This window comes from Idiotropiscis lumnitzeri, chromosome 4, assembly GCF_059441095.1.
Source record: "Idiotropiscis lumnitzeri isolate Australia: NSW breed Sydney's pygmy pipehorse chromosome 4, RoL_Ilum_1.0, whole genome shotgun sequence".
Classification (NCBI taxonomy): Eukaryota; Metazoa; Chordata; class Actinopteri; order Syngnathiformes; family Syngnathidae; genus Idiotropiscis; species Idiotropiscis lumnitzeri.
This window is the reverse complement of record NC_142394.1, coordinates 29380876-29404569: the sequence shown is the minus strand read 5'-3', so window position 1 is coordinate 29404569 and position 23694 is coordinate 29380876. Positions and strand designations below refer to the sequence as shown.

The following is a 23694-nucleotide window of genomic DNA, read 5'->3' as shown; positions in this document are numbered from 1 at the left end:
TACACTGCCTAAATATGATGGTGACTTCTGAAAAGGTGTTGGTGTCCTTTCCTCTCTGGCGGAGGAGCCCTGGGTGGGTGTCACCCGCCCCCCTCGTCCCACTGGAACCGGCTCCTTCCCCAACTGCAACTTTTTATACAATCCAGAGCTTTTTTTTTTCTTTCTCTTTTTGGGAGCTGGAACCTATGAATGACCTTCCAAAAGATTACAATTGGGACAATTCATTCACTTGAGTTGGGAGCTCGGTCACGGAATGAATTCAACTTGTAAGTCAAGGTACCACTGGATGTGGACTTTAGCAGACTTAAGAATCAATCATAGGATGGAGACGACCGCTTTATTTCCCCCGAATTGAATTGAATTTTTTTGCTCGATCAATTCGGGGAAGGTCCTTTTCTCTCCTTCCCTATAAATGCAGAAACTGGGTCACCACAATCGTCAAGTGGTCACTAGTTTAACTTCAAATAAGTTCATCAAAGGCCAAACTGCCGCCATCTTTCGATCCACTAAGGTTCACTAGCAGTGTGGATTTTTTTTTTTTTAAATCTGTCTGTGATGGGACGAGTCCGCAGTCTATTTGACTTTTTTTCTTTTGAGTGCACACCTGCTCTCTGAACATTAACACATTTTTTTTTCAATACTCTACCAGAAATGATATTTTTATTTAACTCATTCACTACCAGCCGAGTTAAAAAAAAAAAATCTTTGACGTCTTTAGCCGTCAATGGCAGTTAATGAGTTAAAGGCACATTCTTTTATTTGTATTGGTGCTGGTTTGAACGTGACTTATAACGGCGGGCGACAGTCAATCTTGCACAAAGACAACGTCAGGAACCTATTAGGACCTCATGTAGGTTCTGAAGAGCCGAGTAGTGGGGGGGGCGGGTTCCTCATAAATCATAGCGAGAGGCGTTCATCCGGCTCCTGCAGAGTCATGCTTGATCGATGGGAGGGGTTGGGGGGGGGGGTTCTGCATGGAGAGGCCTCGCGTTGGTTCCTGGTTAGCTTGGAGCACGCAGACAAAGTGCAGGCTTCACGTCGCGTATTTTGCTTCCTTTAGCGCAGGACTTGAAATGCACCGGGGACTGCTAGGAAGTCAGGAATTACTCACTTGAATCATAAAAAAAAAAAAAATGCTGGTTCTGTTGAAACCCGTTAACACGTTTCAGCAGCGATTCGCATATTATTTGACCATGAAAATCCGCTTCTCAGTCTCGACGTTTGGTGCTCAGGGAACGCGATATTCTTTGTCTTGAAAGATCAAATTCTGCTTTGGAAACGACGCTAATTAGTTCTTCCAGATTGAGCGTTTTGGCGACGCTCCGGCATGTCAACTTCTCATGGCTGCCTCGTTAGCGGCGGGCTTCCTGGGCGTGGTTGCCGCCTGTGCGCTCATAATTATTCCATCCGCAGCGCCATCCATCTCCGTGCGGCGGCCCCGATCGCGCACGCACCTCGCCATCTTGCAATATTTCAATTTCCTTTCCAGATCCATCGGGAGCCGCTCGATGCTAACGCGGTAACGGAGGGCCCCGTAGCCGCGATGATGCTGCTGCGACGTTGCCACGGAGACGTACAGATTAAGTGAGAAGAAAAAAAAAAAACTCATACCTGAATAATTGAAGATGGGGTGTCAGCCCGTTGCAATAAAATATGATATATGACTGTCGATGCCCCCCCTTGCCCCCCCCCAAAAAGAATCCCTTAAATCATTGCGCTCATCTATTCCTTCTGCCAGGCTCAGTTGCTTCTCTAGAAGGAAAAAATATGCACAAAAAGCAATTCTGCGTTTGTGTGTGTGAGCGAGTGTGTGCGTTTTGCAGCCAAATCACGAGGCCGATGAATCGCATTTTTGCCCGACGACAATTTGATTAATTGAACTAAATCCATTAACCGTCCTGGTGTCTTGAGAACTTTGTTCGCTGAGACTCCATTTAGTGGCGAGAGACCTTCTCATCTGTGTCATGGTGTGTCTTCCTGCATAATTCCAGACACGAATTTTCTAATCCTCCCCCTCATCCGTTTCACCCCGAGATGGAACCCAAGAGACTTGCCTTCACAATTGGACTTCATTCGAACATGAGCGAACCGCTTGATTGTGTCCGTTTCTCTTTTTGTGGATCACGGCCTGGCTTAGTGCGCCCCGAGGTGATTGGAAGAAACTGGACTCTTGTTTTGTGAAGACAAAAAATCCAAAAGGTGTTTCTGGTTCCAAATGCAAACATTTAACATTCACGTTCTACTTCTTTGCCTTCCAAAACAGCTTCTTGTCCTAGATACCTTTCGTAGCATCTGGTTCGCTAACGTATAAGGTCGGACGAGACAATTTGAAGATGTAAAGAAAAATAAAATAATCTAAAAGAGGCCAGAATTGGAGTTATGTGCTCCCTCCTACGAGGTCCAGTTAGGAGGCGAGCAGCAGAATTTTGGACCAACTTGAGGGAGGACTGGCTGACTCCAAAATGAAGTGACTCACAGAAATCCAACCCAGATAGAATAAAATCATGCATGACTGTTGTGAAAGGAGATGCTTTACTTCAGCCGCATAAGATTAAAAATCATTTGAAAAAATGGATTGAACAACAGCACCAATTGGCCGGTCCAATTAAAACCCAAATTCAAGACTGTTGGGTTTAGATAAGAGACTTTGGGGTCCAAGTCAACAGGGTGAGATGTGCGAGGTCCACTGGTACCAAACACCACCCTAACCTTTGCTTTTTCTTACATTAAAGTGAAAGAACTTGAGTGCCATCCAGGCTTTGATTTTTGTTTTGTTTTTCCAATGTGCCCTTAAGTCAAAGTCGTCCTTTTTGCTTAGCAGGACATAGATCTGTCATCTGCATAGCAGTGAAGGGAAATACCTTGCTTCTTTAGACGCAAGCCAGGTTCAGCAAATACAATAAAAACAACAAGGGCCCCGAAATTGAACCCTGCGGAACGCCATACGACAGAAGGCAGTGTGGTGTCAGGCATCAAATACCAAATACGTTTTGCCTTTCCACTTGGCTTCAAGTTAGCGTAGCTCAGTTGCTGGAATTTTTAGCAAGCCATCTTGCGGGGTCGCGGGGGGGGGGGTATGTACCCCTTAGGTGTGCCTTAGTCCTGCATGAGACGTGCCGCGCGTAATCTCTCTCACTGTCATGCGCTTTTACCATGACCCCCTCCCAACTTCCCATGCGCCCGATAGATGAGCAATGGAGACAGTAATCGGACTTTGCTTGCTCATTTCAATGATCCATTTAGGCTCGGCGGAGTGAATTGACTTTTCAACGGCACTTAAATAATCACACAATCTGCAAGCGCGTCTGATTTAAGTGCGGTGTGCAAGAAGTACCTCTGATTGTGTTCTATTAAAGATCAGAGGAGTGTTAGCGCCACATCGCACGCTCCATTTATCCCAGTGACGGAATGTATCTCCTTAAAAGTAAATTTCACGCGTGATTTTATTTGAATAATAATGCCCATTTTGATGGAGTGTGTCAGAGGTGCTTGAAGAATGTCTTTCTTATTGTGCAATGGTGTCAAACACTATAAATAAACGCTGGCATTGTGTTCCATCTCATTAAGATGGCGCAGGTGTCGATCCGAGTCAGCAGTTTTCAAGGAAGTGCCGTCGGCCATCTTGTTGTGGACTGTTGATTAAGCATGGACACGGAAATGAATGAAATTGGACAAAAGAAAAGTTTGGGACACTTTCAAGTCCTTATACGCAACCCTGAGTGGGAAACGTTTCTAAAATGAAAAGGCTTTTGAGCAGATCCTTGAGATCCTGCTTAAGGTCTTGACGCGTATGTCCTCACTAGTCAGTGACTTTACATGCCCATATTTTTTTTTCTGCTTTTGTGGCACTTCATACAGCAAAGAACTACTGAGAAAGGGCTCTTGATACCAAAAATAATAATTTCTTTACAGATTTTCAACTCTTCCATGGCCGTCGTCATTCACTCCATGAACGATTCTTATAATCGAAACACACATTTTCTACTTTGTGCCGCGACACATTTTCCGTTTGCTCGATGGTCCAGATCCTCCTTCATGCGTACTCGTGGAAAAATGTTCTTGATGTACAATGTAGACAATATCGGTTGAAGGCATTCACTGATTAAATTCGATCTGGCATACGTGCACATCCCAGCCAGTGAATGAGTTCATGTCCAGTTTACAATCTGTGTACAAGTGTGTGTACACCTGTGCAGTTTAGCCCTGCCGGTAATTTGTAGTTCTTACTAGTATGCCATCGTTGTTTTGTTTTTTTTTACTAGCGAGGACGAAGAGCGTACTAGTCCATGGGCCTGAAATTGCATATCAACGATATATATAAAAAAATGCTTAAGCAGCTTTCCGCATCGAGCAGCCCTCAAGATATTCGAAGAGTGACACAAACTGTAGTCACAGCCCGATGAGGGTATATTATGGGATGTGCTGCGCTGCTCTGCTCTACATATACAACAACCATTTCACACTCTACGGGCACCTGAAAGGGCCAGCTCTTCTTCCCTTCAGGCTTTCTGAAGCGGAGCATGACACTGGCAGTGAATGCAAATTGCACACACCTCGCCCCCTCCACTACGACTCCCACCCTTACCGCCTTCCTGCTCACGTAGCCGCACACGCAAATAGCTCGTATCGCCCGCAGTTCTCAATGCGGGGAGCCTGTGAATCATTTCAACACACATTTCAGCACCAAGGATAGCGACAACCCATATACATGCATATATATAAATACAATTATATATATATATATATATATATATATATATATATATATATATATATATATAAATGAAATATATATTTATTTATTTATTTATAAAATAATAATAAAAATATATATTTTATTTATATATATATATATATATATATATACACACACATATATATTCACACGCTGTTGCCGTCTCCACTCATCACTCATTCGTGTATATGTCAGACGCTTGTGGCTTTGTGATCCGTCAGGTACCAGAAGTACAGCCGTGACATCTTTTAGGGATGAGAGAACACGGAGCATCTGTGAGAACGACTCGCCATGATGTCCTCAAAGCCCCTCGCAGAGTACGCAAACATCCTTTTGGAATATCCGTGCTTTTATAAACCTTTTACTGAGAAGCCAGCTCCAAGAAATCACTGCAAAGTGAATGGAATGTGTGTGGGGGGGGCTGTTTTTCATTAAGAAGACGTAAGTGCAACGTTTACTCGTGGGAGTGGACAGACCAAATAAAGTTGTCCAGCTATTGGATTATTTTGGTCCGCTTTATGAGAAATGTCGACGTGCTACTCTTATTATTGCTTTTAGTACATCTCCTCCAAGGTCCAAACGGTGCAAATGTGGGTCAATCCCTCTGGGAAATGAAGGAACAAAAATGCTCCTATTTTTATTTTATTTTTATATTATTTTTTTTGCAATAAACAGTCAAGACACAAAGGAAATAATTACGAACTCCATTTTTTTTTTACAACCCCTAATTAAATATGTGAATCTAATATTAAATATTGGTGATGTGGTGAGAGTGAATCATCTTTCCCGTTGAAATGAATGGAAAATGCCATTATTCCGTGTTTTGGCTGCCTGCAAAGGATCTTATTTGTAGTCAGTTTAGGCACCGGCGAAAGCATGAATACCTAATCCGACAAGTGTGTGTTGGTGTGTGTTCAATGTGCGGCGGGCTCCATGGGTAGAAAATGGCTTTAACCTTCACGCCTACTTGATGATTACCACTCTGTAAATGTCATTCCGTCGGCTTCCCCGTCACTCGCCGCCTGTCCCTTATTTGCTTCTCGTTCACACTCGGTTTCACATGACATGGCCGCCAACATCATCCGTTTACATTTTGGATTTTTTTTTCCCCTCCTCATTTTACCAGATTTTACTCCAGGTTTTTGACCTGTCAGCTCTCTCGTCCCGGAGAAGATAGTCATCGATGGTGTTGGTGTCATCTGCTTATGAACGACTTCACTTTTTTTTTTGACACAGATTTGACCCAAATTCTAATGGGTTGATCTTTGGGCTTATGTTGTGAAATTGGTCTTGGCGGATTTTGCATAATCCTGCAGATAGACAGGCAAAGCTCGAGGGCATCATTCTTTTAAGTCCATTGTAAGGAAATGGACAAGACAAAGCAGTTTATCACTCCTGTTAAACGGATTTGCGCCCCATTAAAAAAATAATATATATATATATATATATTTATATATACATATATATATTTATTTATATATATTTATTTATATATATTTTTATATATTTATTTTATATATTTATATATATTTATTTTTTATATATTTATTTATTTATATATATTTATTTTATATATATATATTTATTTATATATGTATATATATATATATATATATATATATATATATTTATTTATTTATTTATTTATTTTCAATGAATTACTGTCATTTTATCTCAAGGTACCATTAGCACGTCAACTAAAGACTTGATTTCTTGGTTCCTTTCTTCCCAAAAGCAGCCAGTGGGCTGACAGCGATCAAATTAACTTTCCTTTTTTACCTGCACCCCTCAATCAGCCGCTCTTGTTGTGTGATGTAATTATTGACTGACTCTGTGAATAATGACAGCGCGCCCCTGCAACGCCCCCGCAGACATGGCCTTTTTTTTTCCCTCGGTATTACCACGTCATGCATATTTTACCTAACGGCGCTGCAGTGTAATTGAAGGTTGTTGCGTGTTTTTTTTTTTTCTTTTTGGGTTGACCGTGTGGTGCAATGGCGGACAAATTGACTATTGTTTTGGTCTTTGAGGATGTGTGTTCACCGCTCCCGCTTAATTAGAAGCTGTGTGGTTTAAATAGTGGGGGGATCAAATCAGCTTATTTCCTGCTGCAAATCTTTTGTTTTGTGTGTGCGTGGGTGGGTGGGGGGGCTGTTTTGTTTTTAACTGGGAGGTAGAAAACCTTAAAAGACAAAACACCTCAGCTAGTAGACACGCCCACTCAGATGCCAAGGCACCAATCATGGATCCTATCGGGAGAGGGCTGGAGCACATTTGTCCCCCGCAGCACGAGAGAAGCAAAAGAGGAGATGACGACATCATCAGCTTTCTTGATCTTGTGTCTTTTCTTGTGATAAATGTGTCTGTGATGCATTTTGTTTTTGTCCTCTTTTTAAACAACAAAACACAGAGAAAAAAACCCAACTCTTACTGCTTTGTCCTTTTTGCTCTTGCTTCTTTTCTTATTTTTTGGTATTCTTTTTTTTTTTTTTGTCTTTTAGTTTTTTTTTTTAAAACGTTTTTTGCTAGTAATCTTTTTTGAATTTTCTCTTTTCTCTTTTTCCCCCCCTTTTTTTCTGAACCCTAGGTCCGCTCACAAAAAAACACGATGAATCTGCAGCCAACAAGCCTCGAGACGAAGGTATTTTTGATGCATGTTTTGCCTTTTTTCTTGTTTTTTTTTTGGGGGTGTGTATGGAAAACACGCACACGCACACACACACACAAACACACACACACGTCGCAAGGTGGCTATGTTCTGCACACACGCGTCTAAATGTGCTGACTTTGAATTGAAAAGCATCGTTAGGATGAACACTCTTCATCCAGAAGTCAGTGTGTGTGTTTTCCATCCTCATCACCGCTTCCGAAGCGACCTTGAACGCATCGCGACAGCTCCGCCCCCGACCCAAAATGTAGATGAGCCCTTTCAATGAGGCACATCATGATTGGGCCTCAATCCCTCAGCGCAAGGGTGAAATTGCTCCGGAGTCGGGAAATATCTTGCTGGTTGGTTCGAGGGGGGGGGGCATCCAAGGACACTTGTGGCCCCCGTTGGAGGATGTTGTTCGTTTATCTCCTCGCTGCAGCAGTGGAGCTGATTTTATCATCCCTCTTGTTTCTTGGAGACACTTTTTTTTTTTTTTCCTCTCGGGTTTGTGAGTGGGAATCTTTTTCTTCTTGGGCAAGTTTGATGCTTTTTCCTGGGCGTCAAACTGATTCAGAAAGGTGAACACCATTTGAACCCCAAGACTGGACTTCAGGCGGGACAGAAGCAGCGTTGCCATAGTTACCTTGGAAAAGTAACTTAGTTACTTTTCTGATTACTTGAAATATTAGATTATCAGATTGTCAGATTATAAATTACTTTGTCAACAACCGCGCTTATGAAACTTGACAACCAGTTTTGACAATCCTTAACTCAATTAACCCCGGGAATTTTCACGAGAGGGAACCCCTCAATTCCAGCATTTTTCGGGATTTTGACTGATTTTGCGAGGCCCACAGAATATTGTGTTCTAATGCCATAAAATCACGGAGCTATGACGCAAAAAAAAAAAAGAAAAGGACTAAGACGTATAAATACGTCTTTGGGAGGCGGGGACTACATTTTTGAAAAGATAAATATATGTTTTAAGGATTGAATGAGTTAAATGTTTAAAAACCTAAACTAAAGTCGAAGTAATTATTTTTCATTTGACCTGAAAATGAATGTTTATTTAAGGCCGTCTGGTTCGCCATGACTTATTTAATAGTTAATATCTTCATGGAAAACTTTTAAACATTTATTACGTACATTTATAAATATTATAAATTTAAATTCAATAAATATTTTTTATTATATCATTGTATTGCGAGAATAAACGAGCAATTTAGTGTGCCATTATAAACTGGACTCCGTAAAAAGTTGTATACTACGTTATTTCGTAGTAAATCCGAAAAAATGGAGCACAAAGAACGAGGCGGGTGGGCCAGCCGAAAGGTTAAATGGGGCTTGTCGGGGTTGAGCGCATTCATCACCTCAACAAGCTCTGCTCACTTGTGACTGTGTCCCCCCCGGCCAATGATTCCCGACCGCGCCTTTAAATGAGCAACCTTATCGAGCTTTCGCAACGGCAACGCTCGTGCATCCTCCGTGCAGCGGAAATAATGACAGCCTAGTCAAGTGTGGAAGGTGAGCATTTAGGAATTAATTAAAGTGCAGAAACTAATGACCTACTCCATCTGCTAATCTGTAAACTGTCAACTCGGACTCCCCGAGGGATAGATCCCAACAACATGGAAATCCCCCGGCAAAAATAAATAGGAAATTAAAAAAAAAAAAAACTGGGTCTTTGATTAATTTGTTTTGTTTTTAATATTGTAAACGAGTTTGCTTCACAGCCTGATTATTTTTTTATTTACGAGCGCTCACCACACCGCCGGCGTTGACTCACGTGATGCATGTGTGTGCGCTTTGGATTTTTACAATAACGACTGGCGGCGATAAGAATCATATAACGGAGTTTTAATGAATTGGTGTGATATTGAGGGTCATTAAGGCCCGGTTCCATTTCTCTGAATAATTATTTGATCAAATCCTGTGATTAAGCAAGGCAACTTTATTTGTATCGCAGCACTCAAATTCATAATGCGTAAAGAAATATTGATTAAAACTAAGATGATAACCGAGATAAACGTTAAAGCGGGATAAAGATCTCACATAATTGCTATACAATACAATTTTACAAAGCGCTTTCCACAGAGTATAAACATACAGTACCAATAATTTGATAACAAAGACAGTGAAAGCAGTAAATTAAAATACAAATTAGTGACACTAATGCATACAAACGCTTCTGAAACGGGCAGAACGGTGAACATTCTCAAGTTGGGCCAAAAGCCAAATCATAAAAACGAGTTTTAAAAAAGGACAGCCAAACATTTAATAGAAGGCCATTCCGGAGAGAAAACCAAATCGGACGGGCCACATGGCAGTTCTGGTTTCCGTCAAAGGGCCGTTATGACGCTGAGCCCTTATAAACGAACGTACGATCACCTTTTGTCATCACATTCGCACAGTAAATTGATGGAAAGCCAGTTTTGAAATCAGAAGCCAGTAAGTCATTGTTTGTTCAACAAGTTTTCAATTTTTTTTTAAAGATTGGAGGATTGGCAACAAATAAATGTCGCTATCTCATATCTCAATGTTGTCAAAAGTGAAGAAAATGTGCGAGAAACAGGAAGTTGCACGTGATTGGCCCTTCGCGGACCACATAAAATGAGATTCCGGGCCAGATCTGGCCCCCGGGCCTTGAGTTTGACACCCGTGCCTTAGACGATGTCACCTTATTAATTGCAAACTCTCAATTTAATGAGCCGTTTTGTTTGTCCGACTCCGTGCGACGACGTCGGACCGGCGACTTATTTTGACACGCTAAAGTCAAGTTTGTTTATAGAGCACCAAAAACAACCACAAAATAAAATAGACAACTTTTTATTGTCATGTTTTAGGCTTGTAATTGTTTCACGGCTGTATTGATCTTATGAAAACATCAAAGACAAGCAATCATAAAATAATAATAATGACAAGAACTGCAGGATGAAAAGCTATAAAATGCGGCGCCAAGCGAGGAAAAACGGAGAGAGTCACGGACAGACTTCCTTCGTCAATTCGATGTTGAAGCAGTTAAATTCTCTCGCAAATTGTATAAACGTTTTGTCTCGTTTGTTGTAGCGGCTAACTGGTGTCACTTTGGGCGAAGCTCATCTGCTTCAGAATCTTCCACCAAAAATACGTGATGATCCTAAAATCCAAATGGCCATGTTTAAGGTTTTGAGCAAATTTTTTATTTTTTTTTTTATTTTCATGGTTCAGTGGTGCGCCGTGCATTTCACACGTAGGCCTTCGCTGAAGTCTTACGACTTGACTAAATCCCCCTCATTTTGCCATCATTTATGGCACTACAGCTGGGCAAATAATATAAAAAAAAAAATCACTTACGCACAACTTAGTGAGTGTTGGACGACCTAGTTTCTCTTGAAAAGTCCGACTTGAAAATGGCCTCCAAGTGTATCTGCAATTAAAAATTAAAAATGTAAGAATATATTTCAGATTTCCGAACGGTCGCCAGTTCCGACTTTCGGGTGTGTTGATTCCGCTTAACGCCGCCCCCTCACGAGTGAGTATCCAATCACAAGACGCGTTCGTCACCTTCAGCGTAAGGCCAGCGAGAAGGCCTCACTGTCATCGACTCGTGATCTGATTGGCTATCGCAACTGTAAAAGCCCCCTTGAGACACAGAACAGACGCCCGCACGATTGTATCTGAAGGCTTCGGACGAATAGTGCGTGCTACTGGTATTGTGAAATCTGCCTAGCAACACGAGCTCGTTGAATTTCGATTGGATAAAAACTTTCACTAAAAATACAACACCAGGATATAATATGACATCAATGTGACGAATATGATCATGATTTCTTGATTATGTTAGGCCAGCAGAGAAGGCCTTGACCGCCCACCACTGATAGATAGATGTGTGTGCGTGTTCGTGTGTTTGCTCCTGATTGGATAGTCGCTGTCGCAAGAGTGTCCCAATTAAGGCGATATTGTTGCATTGGAGAGGGCAAACTCTCTCTGACAGCTTCTCTTAATGGGAACGCCGGCGCTGGCACTCAAGTCTCCCTTTTCAGCAAAATCGAAAACGCATAAGAACGCCGCAATGGGGTCTTTTTTAAAAAGCAATCTAATCAGCATTTCCAAGGCAAATGCACACACTCTGCCGCAAATTAGAGAAATGGATCTTTGCGTTCCTTCTTGAGAAAGTCTTGCAACGTTCATAAAAGTCAAGTCATTTGCATGTTTGAACACACCATCGTGCTTCCTGCTTCGCTGCCATTTTGCACCTCAGACAGCCGGTTAGAAGCGGGCTAAGGGCACAACCATGCGGGGGGGGGCGGGGAGGTTGCACGAGGACGGTGTCGCGTTCCATCGCGTTGTCTGCATGTCGTCAGAAGCAAATGAGCCAAGAACGACCAAACGTCTTCATGCCCCCCCCCTCGTTTCGTTCCAAACCTGCCGGTGGTTTAATCCTCACGCTGCTGCCTCCATCTTGCCTCGTAAGCACCATGTTAAATCCTTAATGTCGTTTTGATGTACTTTTGACTCGTTCCAATCCTTACTCTTGTTTTTCGTGGCAGAAAAAATAGGGAAAGAAAAGTGGATTTATGGGAAAAGTCACTTGAGTGGTAACGGTGAATGCATATTTGCGGCATTTTCCACCAAATCTACGTGGGAATCTCTTCCAAGATTGAAATAGCATTTTTATCATCGACCGATTCTGCGATTCCGGCTGAAAATGGGAATGAACTCGGCTGTCACGCGTCCTTAGAAAGTCCGAATCCATTTTGTGCGTTCACAAAAGGGAGCGGGCGCACGTGAAACACTCAGGAGCGGCGCGGCGGGGGTCAACGGCAGTCTCACGAGGCTTCAGGCGAAAAGACGTTGCGCCTGTGCCGTCTTTGTCTCACGCGGCGCTGCCGAGGACAGACGCGAGCTGTGTCGCCCAAGAGCTTGGATCAACCTCGCCATCCGCTCATTTTCGTGGAATTCCGTGAGGAGTCGGAAGAAAAAAAATCTGCCGTTAACAGTGGAGCAGAGATGGAGGGCGGAGGACGCCAATTAGGTTGGAGTGAAAATGTGAATTTAAAAATTTGTGATTAGATTCTCCTTGTGGCTCTCAAATTTGAAGATAGGGGGCGCTGTTCCCCCGTAAAGAATCGTTTGCTTGGTTCCCTGATATTCATCGAACGACATGACAAAAAAAATTCGGATCAATGACATCACAGTCACCGGACAGCAAATCGAGGCTGAAATCTGATTGGACACAAAACCCAATTTGCACGTACTCGTTGCAGCGAGGAGCAACGCGTCCAGAAGTTGTGGAATATGTGAATCCAATTTCTTGGAGCAAATAGTCAAATTTAGTCCGTAAATGTCGGTAAGCAGACGTCGCACAGCTGCCTGTTTGTTCGGCCTAAATGATCAAAGACAGGGAGGAGACGTGGCAGCTCCGGCGCCTGTTCCTGCCGGAGGCTCCGCAAACAAGCAGATATGGATCCGGCGCGATGGGAGGCCGGCGAGGAAGAGGCGCAAAACACTTGAGCGCTAACTTGCACGACGACTTGTGTTCTTCAAGGTGTTATTAAGCCTCATCGGAGCGGGAGGCTGTTCTTCCCTGCCGCTCCATCTCGCCACATCTGCTCCTGTTTTTTTTATTTATTTATTTTTTTAATCTTTGTTTTGCTTCATTTGCGCCTCATGCGGCAAATGCAGCAGCACCGAAACAAGCATCGCTCTCTGAATAGCAAAGTGAAGGAATAAAAATCTTATCTAAGTATAGGCAGATTATTTGTTTATTTAATTGAATTGAATTTGATTTAATTTAACATTATTTTATTTATTTTTTTTTTTTTAACTCGTGTAATTATAGTGGTATTTTTCAGCATTATGTTTCTTGTCTTTTTTGTCTTACAACAGTTGAATTAAATTTCACCGCATAAACAGTTGAACTTAAATGATGAAACTCTCTACACCTACTTTCCAAACCGTGTATCTATTTTTAGATTGCGCACGTGTATTTGATGTTTCAAGGCCAAGTCAGTTTATATGCCCATTAAACACAGTCACATCCACTTTAGGTTACCTTAGCTGGCAGTGTGTCTGAAAATGCACCGAGGCGTACCCGCACACACACACGCACACACGCAACTCGGATGCAATCAGTCGGGCCCCGTGATCCATTGCACTGTAACGATTGGTCTTTAGGGCAGCGCTGCGGCCTGTGGGCCAGCTCTGCCACTGTGCATCTCATCAGGGCCCATTCATCACCGCACGTCTCACTCCACCTCCGCTCCTCCATCACTGCGGCCTCACAATAACCCGCATGCATGTGACAGCGCTCACAAAAAGTGGCGCTTTTTTGGGGGAGAGTTTCAAAATGGACTTGAGACTTAATTTGACCTTTAAACTTTTGAATGTCCAACTGTTCAATATTTCGGTCCATTTTTCACAGCATGATGTTCTCTAACAAGGAGCTGTAAAGACAAATTACAACCAGGGTGCAGTGGGGTGTGCCCTGCCTGGAACTCAGCGGGATTGATAATACTTAATCAAGCTGTCTCAGCTCGTTTCTGGGCCCATCAGTACAGCACTAATATTATTGGCCGTTATTTGGAGAACATTTGACCGCAAACTTGTCAGTGCTGATTTGTCAGTTTGTGTTGTTGCTGCACCGTTGGTGTTCAATCCAGATGCTTAAAGGGTTCAAGCGCTGCCACATGGATGCAAATTAATGTTAGCAATAGGGTTGAAAAGTAATTCCAGTACCTTGAAAGGATTTTTTTATTTTTTTTATTAATTTCTTTATTTTTCCTCAATACCCGCTTGTTTATTTGTACTTTGTCTGGAAGAAGTCTTTAAATTAACAGCAGCAACAATTATTCATGCTGTGCATGACAGTAACAACGGCGTAAGAAAGACAACTTCCAAATACTTAATTACAAACTTAATTTACCAAGTAATATATCGTCATCAATAACTTGAAGTTCTTCACTTATCGTGTTTATTGCGATTACAAAAAAAAAGTTTAATTACGCTGATGCTATATTGTTTGGCGCGAGTAGAGCTAGCAAGGCTAGCTGCGACTCTGCACACGTTGATGCCTGACAGCCTTTTATTTTATTTATTTATTTTTTTACATTTTTTTTCTCCAAAAATATTCAATATCATTTTCAGTAGGCTATCCGGAAACCCAAATATTGAATAGTTGCAGCCCTAATTAGCATGAAGCTAGCAGGGTGAACGACGACGCTGTGCGTTTGTCTCTCAAGACTGGATGCTCATCAGTCACCAGTCAAGCAGCAGGATGGCGAGGGGGAGCAGAAGGTGGCGTCCCGAGGCTTGTCGGTGGGTGGCGCGCCCCAAAGCGAACGAGCGCAGGCCTAATAGTGCCATTGTCTGCCGTTCTGCTCGAGAGCATCTGGCTCCTCAGGGCGGGGTGGCAGCCTTCTGCCGTCTTGTTCAAGTTTCCCGAGCCGAGTGCAGCCTCGTTGCTCCGTGTTTACTGTGCTCATTTTGGACCGCTTTCATCTGGAGAAGGATTTCCAGCTGGGTACCCTTAAGGCCCAGGACTGCCAAGAGTTTTGTGCTATCGAAAAAGGAGACCAAGATGAATTATTGCAAATCTTTTTCCGTCCATTAATGTCACCTTTAACGTGTACAACTCAATTGCCTAAAAAAGAAAATCGAGGGGGGGAAGTAAAATTAAACAACTGTAATGCAAAAGTGTACACACCCTCATGATTGGGGATTGTGTGACAATCCATTTTCTAAATTGCGTTAAATTGGACTCAGCACAAATATGCTAATCATATAAAGTGCCTCTGCTTTAACACCAAGTAAACTTCAGCTGTTCTTTTTTGTCATCATGTCACTCAAGCGATGGTCTGCAGAGAGCTTCCGCAACATCATAGGCATCTCATTGGTAAAACTTTCTGTAAAAGAGTTAAAAAAAAAAAAACAGTTCATACGAGTCCAGAGCTTTTACAGCCCGGCAACCAGTGTTTTTCTGGCATCTGTTGCTAATGCTACCAGCTAACTGCTAGCTAGTAGTAGCCACTAATGCCGGCGATTTAAGGATTAGGAACTGTTGGAATTTATCTTTATATCAATGTTAGAATTTAACTTTAACCCAATGTAAACTCAAATAAGTAATCTGACTCCAATTTGCGACCTTACCCAACTCTCACACATCCAACAATATGCGCGCTCGTTCTGCAATAGAAAGGTATCAGGAAGCCGGCATTTTCACACACGAGTGGATTTATTCCTAACACACAAATCTACAACTTGAGTTTGGGTCCCTCTCAATACAGCTCTACACCTCTCATACCACCAGCGAATGTGTTCTACCCCCGAGTTGCCCAGTCCTGATTCATACTATACAACATGCAAAATGGCACAGACAAAGGCATCCTGGCATGATTCTATTGGCTATGTGTATTGCAGTTAACTTTAGCTCGCTCTCATTGGTCTTTCTCCTCCCGCCGAATCCCGTGGCTCCTCCTGCGTGCGATTCCCCCGATGGCCGCTCCTTCCCGGAGTCATCTCGTCTCGCTCAGCACCTTCGGTTTCTAAAACATTCCATTCTTGCACAACCCCCGCAACCAGTTTCTCGCCACCAGTCACACTCTCAGCATTTTACAATATCACATTTTCATACATTGGATGCACCAACATCTAATGAACTATGTTAAGCTCAAACTCTTATATTCCTTTAATAGTCAAAAGTATGAAATCCTTTAAGTGTAACTGAAGTTTAGACCATGCTAATGACCAGACATTCAGGAGAGGAATGCAGGAAGATTAGATCACAGCTGCACCACAGGAGGTGTGAACGAGACCCCTCTGAAACAATGGACTTCCATGCCAGGATCACAAAAGTGGCTCCGAGCCGTCTAACCTTTGTTCAGTTTTAAATTGACTGCCATTTACATTATCCTTTAGGAACTGAATATGATTTTGGGATGTCGTTATGTTGATGTAGGTGGCAACTATGTCATGTAAATTAAAACTGCCATACAGCAAGCCCAAACATCGAAAACGGAAGTCAAGATAGCCACCACGAGGACCAACTTCAAAGTAAAAGTCTGCTGACGCTATTGCATTAGCATCAATGACTCAATGTATTATTTGCTAAGCTTTATTTTGAAGTTAGCCATCGCGGAGTCGGCGTGTTCATTGAGTATGTTTGACACTTCATTGACAAGTCTGTCTGAAGTGACGGTGTCGGGACGAGAGACCGAAAAAAAAATCCTTTCTCATGAATTTGACGGCTGGTTTCACCTCAAGAAACCAAAATGCTCCCATACATGCGACTTACGTGATCCATATTGCCTTTCAACTTCTTCAGCTGCTATTATCGTGATTGCCAACTAATCATGTTGCCTTCATGTTATCGCGCAGTTTTTTTTTCACCTGCTTTTCCGCTGGTCGTGCCCGGCCCGAACCGTGGTGCTTGATCCGCACGTATCACGGGTCAAAGACGATCCGATGACGGCCTTCATAGATGGATGGAACGGAGAGAAGCCAGTCACTTTTAAAAGTAACGTATTTATTTATTTATTTGCGTCAAATAATGAAGAAACCAGAAGTATTGCGAGTTTTTTTTTCTTTCATTTGTGCCGCCCGTCGCAGCCCGGTCCAAAGTTGCCCGGTGGTTGTGGACCTCTGTCCTAGGCATTAAAAATACTGTACAACGCCGGAGAAAATACGTAAAAAGAAAACATGAAAGCAACTTGAGGAATTTTTAGCAAGTATTGGAACACTTTTTTTTAAGCGTCACTTGAAATGGTAGCATAGTGCGCTGACTCCTCTTTAACTCAAGTATGAACGTGATTGGCTATTTCTAAACACACCCGCATGATCTCACTTGCGTAGTTTTGCTTCCACTCAGGAATTCGCAATCACTACGGTTGTTGTGCAAATGTGCAGCAATCGCTCGGTACGTGCTCGGCCGGAAGGCAGCTGCGGGGCAGCCGTCAGTCGACGAAGCCGATCCATCGTATTGATTGGCAAACAGGTACTTGTTTCCACGGAACAATATGCCACCGTGTCAAGCGGATGCCTCTGCAAGTGTAGCCCGATGCAAAAAAGAAGAAAAGGCGTTTGTGGAATACTGGCTCGGAATGCCGTGAACAAAAAGTCGGTGACGGCAGCAGGTCACTATGGCAACGACTGCTGATTTTCTCCTCATTACAAGCCAATAAAGCACCGAGAACATTTCTCAACGACAAATTATGACGTGATGTTGCTGGTGAGAAATGTTTCGGCGTCATCTTTCCACTGTTGCAGTCGTGCCAGCATCCGAGAGAATGTGTTTCCTGGAAATGAAGCACTGGGGAATTGACCCAGAAACATGTTGATGTAACTGTCTTTGCAGCTCAGCGCCGGCCGAATGATTTTTTTTTTTTGCTTTTGTGAGCGAGCCGAGGCGCGAGCCAAGGTGAGGGGAATTACGGAAACGTGGGACAGAAACCCACACGGTGATCCGCCTTGAGCAAGGACAACAAAAGACATTTGATGTGGATGTGTCTCCTGTCTACAAATGGCCGACCTGCTGCTCAAGTTTGCACTGTGCGCATTTTAGCGCGTCTTGTTTGCCTTAATCTGAAACCGAAAAATTCGAAAAGCCCAAAACAAATATACAAACTTGTTCAACACACTTTCTGGACAAGTTCAAACCGAAAGTTTGTGCAGTTGTTATCGACAACCGTGAATGACCTCAAGCTATTTTTTCCCGCCCCAAGCAACGGTGAGGAATCGATGCGTGTAAAAAAAAAAATCCCAATTTTTTTTTTTTGCCAGCATCTCTCATCACTTGACAATCAGCAAGACATCTACTGTGTGATTTTTAAATGAGCCCAAATTGTCGATTGAAAAGTACTGATCCAGTTTCTTTTTTGTAGAGCGGCACTCGTCGTTCAAGTGTTGATTTTCACGCCACCTTACAATTTGCTTTTATGATCAAAAGCAACATAATCAAAGACGTATCATCGAGCCTATTATGTATTCTGGTCGACTTGTTTTGCAGATATTCGCGACCGCAGGAAGAAGCCGGTGATGCTGTTCATTCACGGAGGCTCGTACATGGAAGGCACGGGAAACATGTTTGACGCCAGCGTCCTCGCCGCCTACGGCAATGTCATCGTGGTGACCATGAATTATCGTCTCGGCGTGCTGGGTAAGTCACGGAGCTTTTGTATCGATTGTGCGGATTTCTCGCTCGCTAAATTGGAAGACTTGAGGATACTAAAAGAATTTCTCGCTCGCGGATTTCTCGAAACAAGATGTCGACCGTGCTTGCGTTTCTCGAGTAGTTGCTGAAGTTTACTGCTCGAGTTCAGAAGTTGCGATGTACGAGGGCCACTTGGACCAAAGATCGTAACTTCTGTTTTCTTTTTTTTTGATTTACTCCAAATGAGGCAAAAGTGACCTTGAAGGGGTACACGCGCCCAAATCAACTTTTTTTTTTTTTTTTGCTGATAAACTGTAAAAACTGGTCGAGTAATGCAATCTTCATGTCCTGCTCATTATTTTGGACATTTTCAAGCATGTTTGCTGTAATCTTGAATTTGGGGCAAAAAACGGTCCGTGTCGAGCCATCTTCAGATTTAACGCTGCACTGCATGTGAATTTGGCTTTCTGTCCGTTGATTGGACAAGGAGAGATTCTTGGCGTAGTCGATCTGCCACCAAGCGTGTCAATCTCGTACACGCCTCCGAAGCAGCGAGTTGGAGTTGGAAGTTAGGGAGTTATTAGCATTGCCTTTGGTTAGTTTATGTCACATAGCTTGTCATAGTATTCAAAATGATTTAGGTCGTAGTTTGGCACCGCTGCTGTCAATCACAGCCTGACCACACCCAATCCCCCATCCTTCCTCGAAAGCCAGGCGACGCCCCTTTTGAGCATCTTTTTCAAATATTCGTGAGAGGTGGAGCAAGAGTCTAGTAGGGAAGGGAAGGCCAAAGCGTCATTTTTACTGAGCAAGACAAAGATCTGACTGTGAAAGGAATTACGATCCTCAAAACAGCCGGGGCCCCAAAATTGAACCCTGTGGAACACCACATGACAGTGGCGCAGACTGGGACCAAAACTGACCCAAAAAGGTCAAACAGAACACAGAAGCTCAAGCAAAAAGAGAGCATCCAACAATATTCAGCAGCATGGCCGACATTCCGGCACGCCCGTAATCCCAGGCATGTGTGCGCTCAGGGAATTGCTCAGCGTTAAATACGTAACGCGCCGCCCGGCACTTGACCTCAACGCTGCTCGGCTGCCGTGGCGACGTACATCATGAAAAAGGGAGGGGGATGAAAGTGAGATGCATCCGTTCACACGTCATCAATGACGGAGAGTGCAGAGGGTATCAAAGCGCAAACACACAAAGACGAGGGTGAGAGATGAGAGAAGGGATGGCAGGAGAGAGATGAGCGGGAGGCCGGAGAGCAGGGGGGGTGGGGGGTGGATTTGCCTGCGATGCTAAAAATAAAACCCGCAGAGCCGCTTCAGTGTGCGACAGAACCCGTGTTGTTGTACACTCTTGAGGTGTGTGTGTGTGTGTGTGTGTGTTTATTACACATTACACATTCTCGCCACCGATATAGCATCATCTTTCCCCCCCGAGGAGTAAAACACGCAAAATGTAAGCTTTAGAAGTGGTTGTTTTAAATGACTCTTTAACACACATATAAGCACGCACACAAACACACACGCACGCACACACACGCACAGTGTGTTTGTTGTCAAATCTAACAAATTGCTCTTAAGATACTGGTGTGGCGTGCGGGCCAGCAAGGCTTTCTTTTTGGGGTTTTTTCCCGTCTTCATTCGCTCACTTCTCTGCTTTCAGTATAAATATTTGAATGTCACTATTTTTTTTTTAATCCAATCACATTTCCGCGTCCATGTGTTACCATGCCGATCTTCTTCAACTTCATCGAACTTCAACTGTATTAGCAGCGGAACTGTTTGTTTAACACGCACACATTTAATCATCTCTGGTGAGTATGATGGGTTTTTTTTTTTTAGATCTTGTCGTCAAATTGATAAGTTGAATATTGATTGTGAACTGCTCGAGATGATTCATGTGTGTGTGTGTGTGTGTGTGTGTTTGCGCGCACGTGGTATCAGGCAGCAACGTGAGAGCAACCTGACATGACCAGAGACAATTTCGAGACACACAGGCAGAACTAGTCAAGCACACCGGCCATGACGCTCACACACAATAGATCAATACACACACACACACACACGCACGCAGACATTGCACACTAAATTCTCAGTCTCCATAGCAACCCCCACCAGAATTGAAGTCTTCTCCACTTAATATATGATATGAGGCATGAGTCTGGTATCTATGGTGGCCCTGAAGTGAAACACAACTACAAATAACGAAACACAACAGAAAATGGGGAAAAAAACACGAAAACAAACTAATCACAACCGCGGAAAAAAAAAAAATATGTATATATTTTTTTGTTTTCGAATTTGGTGTTATTATTACTGCATATTCAAAATCAAATAACTAGTCACAGCGGCAAATGAAAAAAAAACACAAAACTGAAAGCTAATCACTACAGAAAATAAAAAAACATTCAAACAAAAAAAAGTAAAAACACCAAATTAAAAACACACAAAAGAATAGCTCAACAGCAAATAAAAAACACAAAAACAAAAAAAACAGCCAATTAAAAACGGAAAAGTGCTCAACAGCAAATAACACAAAAAAGTAAAAACAGCAAATTAAAAAAGAAAACAAGAAATGCAAATTAAAAACACAAAAAATTGCTCCACAGGAAAAAAAAAAAAACAAAAACCCAAAAATAAAAACAGCAAATTAAAAAACACAAAAACAAACTAATCACAACTGCAAAAAGAAAACACAAGCATATGTTTTTGTTTGTTTTTTACATTTTCTTTTGTGACTGTAACAGCAAATTCAAAAACAAAAAACTAATCACAACAGCAACTTAAAAAAAAAAACAATCCGACTGATTTTTTTTTGATTTGCTGTTGTGTTTATTTTATTTTTTGTTGATGTCGTTTTGAACTTGAGGGCACCTTGGGTATGACGCACACACATACACAAATACACACACGTTCATGTGCTGTCGCAGGTCGTCCTTGTTCAAGTTTGACCTTTTCCCTCACTGCCAATTGGCGACCCCCGCCGGCGTTGGCTCAATGGCGTGTTTGCGAGTTTCCAACTTTGGTTACCTGCCCGCCTCGCTCATCAGCGTCCCTCCTCATCGTGGCCCACTTTTGCCGCCGAGAGCCGAGTTATGGGACCGATTAGTCGGATGCATGTTTCTCGTGTCAAAGCGTTGTCGGCGGGGGAGCTGCGGGCCGCTAATAGCCCGGATTGATCATCATTACGCTGAGATGACAGCGCTTTGAGTCATGGCGCGGCGCTGGAGGGAGAACCGCGGGACGACGGCGCTCTCCCCCGTGGGGACGGCGCTCTTATTTGGAGAATATTCTCAGACGGCGCCAGTCGAATGTAAACGAGCAGAATGAGAAGAGCCGAGGCCGAGATGAGAACGGCCGACCTCCAAACTGACAGGCAGACGTGCCGAGCGAGCGCTCGACCGCCGCGCTGCCGCTCGCCATTTGAGTCGATCCCGAGGGTGATGGATGAGCTTTGTCCATCCGAGCACGCCTTCACGGACGAGCGACTTGCGCATCGTGTTCGCTCCGAGTTGGAAGCGCCGATTGTCTGCCCGGTGCGCCGCAGGTAAACAACATATGGCGGGCGAGATGCTTGAGTGCTGCCCACTTAATGTGTGAGTGACTGCAGGACGGGATTTTTGATTTTTTTGGAAACTGAAGCACGGCGGAGGTCGTTCCGTGGCGAGGGGCGTGCGTGGCTGCCAGTGGAACTGGTTGCCCGGTAGTTAGTCGTTAAAAGTCTCCTGATAAAACCAACGGAACGGATTCGGAAGTGGTTCAGGGAATATTGTGTGCTCCGATTCAAGAAAGGCTGAGCAATGAATCCAGATGGAATTGGGTTTTTTCATTTTGTCTCGTCTCGATCCTCAAATATTATCGGGGAACCAAATTTTTGTTGACTTGGTGCTTCTCAAATAGTGGGGCGGGCCCAATCAGAGTCCAATCGTAATCAAGCGAGTCTTACGAATTGTGTGGAATTTTGCTTATCTGCTAATCGCTCAAGAAAAATAATTGACGTTAAAAAAAAAAAAATGTTACATCAGCATAAAAATCTAACGAAAACGACAACAAAAAAAATGCCAGTTGTTGCTCAGTGTAATGGAAGATTACTGTGGCAAACAACACGGTGTGTTTGCAAGTTCCCGACATTGTGAAAGTACCCTGAATGCACCATGCTACTTGCTCAGTAAGCGAGTTATTTCGCAGTCGCTGAACACTCTTAAAGCTGTTTCATGTCACACAGTTGGAATTTGCTGTAAAAATCTTCACCCGTGCTAATGCTAAAGTTTATGTCAAATTCCATTGACATGCTAACTGGAAATTAGCATCGACCTCTGCCAGTCTTGTTCCTCCAACTCTCAACGATTATTCATCCACAAACGCTGCAGGAAAACACGCGCTTACTCAAAAGCACGTATTCTGCCTAATCTGTTTTGAAATCTAGCAATAATTATTTTCATCGATCAAGATTTCAATATCCATCGAAATAATTGTGATTATGACTTTTTTTACATAATCGCTCGGCCCAACTTCACAGTGCAGTCGGACAATGACCCGAAGCACATTCAAGAGTTTTTGAAGGCGAAGAAGTGGAATGTTAGGCCATGACCTTTATCCGATTGAGCATGCGTTTTGCATTTTGATGAGAAAAATGTGTCGCGTCTTTGAATTGAATATTTTTGGATCTGGCTTTAAGAGCTTCAAAATCACTACGATGACACTTTGTCCTTTCAAGTCATGCGCGATATTCTGTATGTTTTTAGTTAAGTCAAAATGAGCGGAACAATTAAAACTATTTTTTGTTTGACATTTATTGCCATGCTGCGTTGTTTTTTTGTTTTTTTTTTAAATCAAGCAATTTAAACGGATCTCTTTTGGAAAGTGTCCTAGTTGGGTTTGCCCGCTCCCCAACATCGACATCAGAACACTTGACGCGTGCCAGCGGCCCTCCAGCACAATCGGCAAATATCTCCGCTTTCTCATTTTCCCTCTGCTCGCTCTGCCCATTACGCCGCTCGTTGCCTTTTTGCGTGCCCGGTCAGTCTTCACGCCGCTGCATCCATCATGTATGTTCCGGAGACACGCCATCGTTGCACGAGGGAGGCTTTGTGCTGTGCGGCGGCCTCGCCATCGCAGCTTTAACATCCCATCAAGGACGGCTGAAAGAGCACCTGTTGCCACGGGAGCATTT

At 43.2% G+C, this 23694-nt stretch overlaps 1 protein-coding gene across 3 annotated transcripts in view; it reads left to right on the top strand.

The window, feature by feature from the left end:
* The window catches only part of nlgn2a (neuroligin 2a), a 69899-nt gene that overhangs the window by 26157 nt on the left and 20048 nt on the right, over window positions 1–23694 (top strand). Inside the window, exons 3-4 of one of the 3 annotated variants that reach the window (XM_088292838.1) lie at window positions 7323–7376; window positions 18367–18516. In XM_088292838.1, the coding sequence (XP_088148964.1) occupies window positions 7323–7376; window positions 18367–18516 (204 nt within the window). Of the gene's footprint in view, window positions 1–7322; window positions 7377–16552; window positions 16879–18366; window positions 18517–23694 lie in introns of those variants that run through there. The other 2 variants (XM_088292840.1, XM_088292839.1) reach the window with 2 other exon arrangements.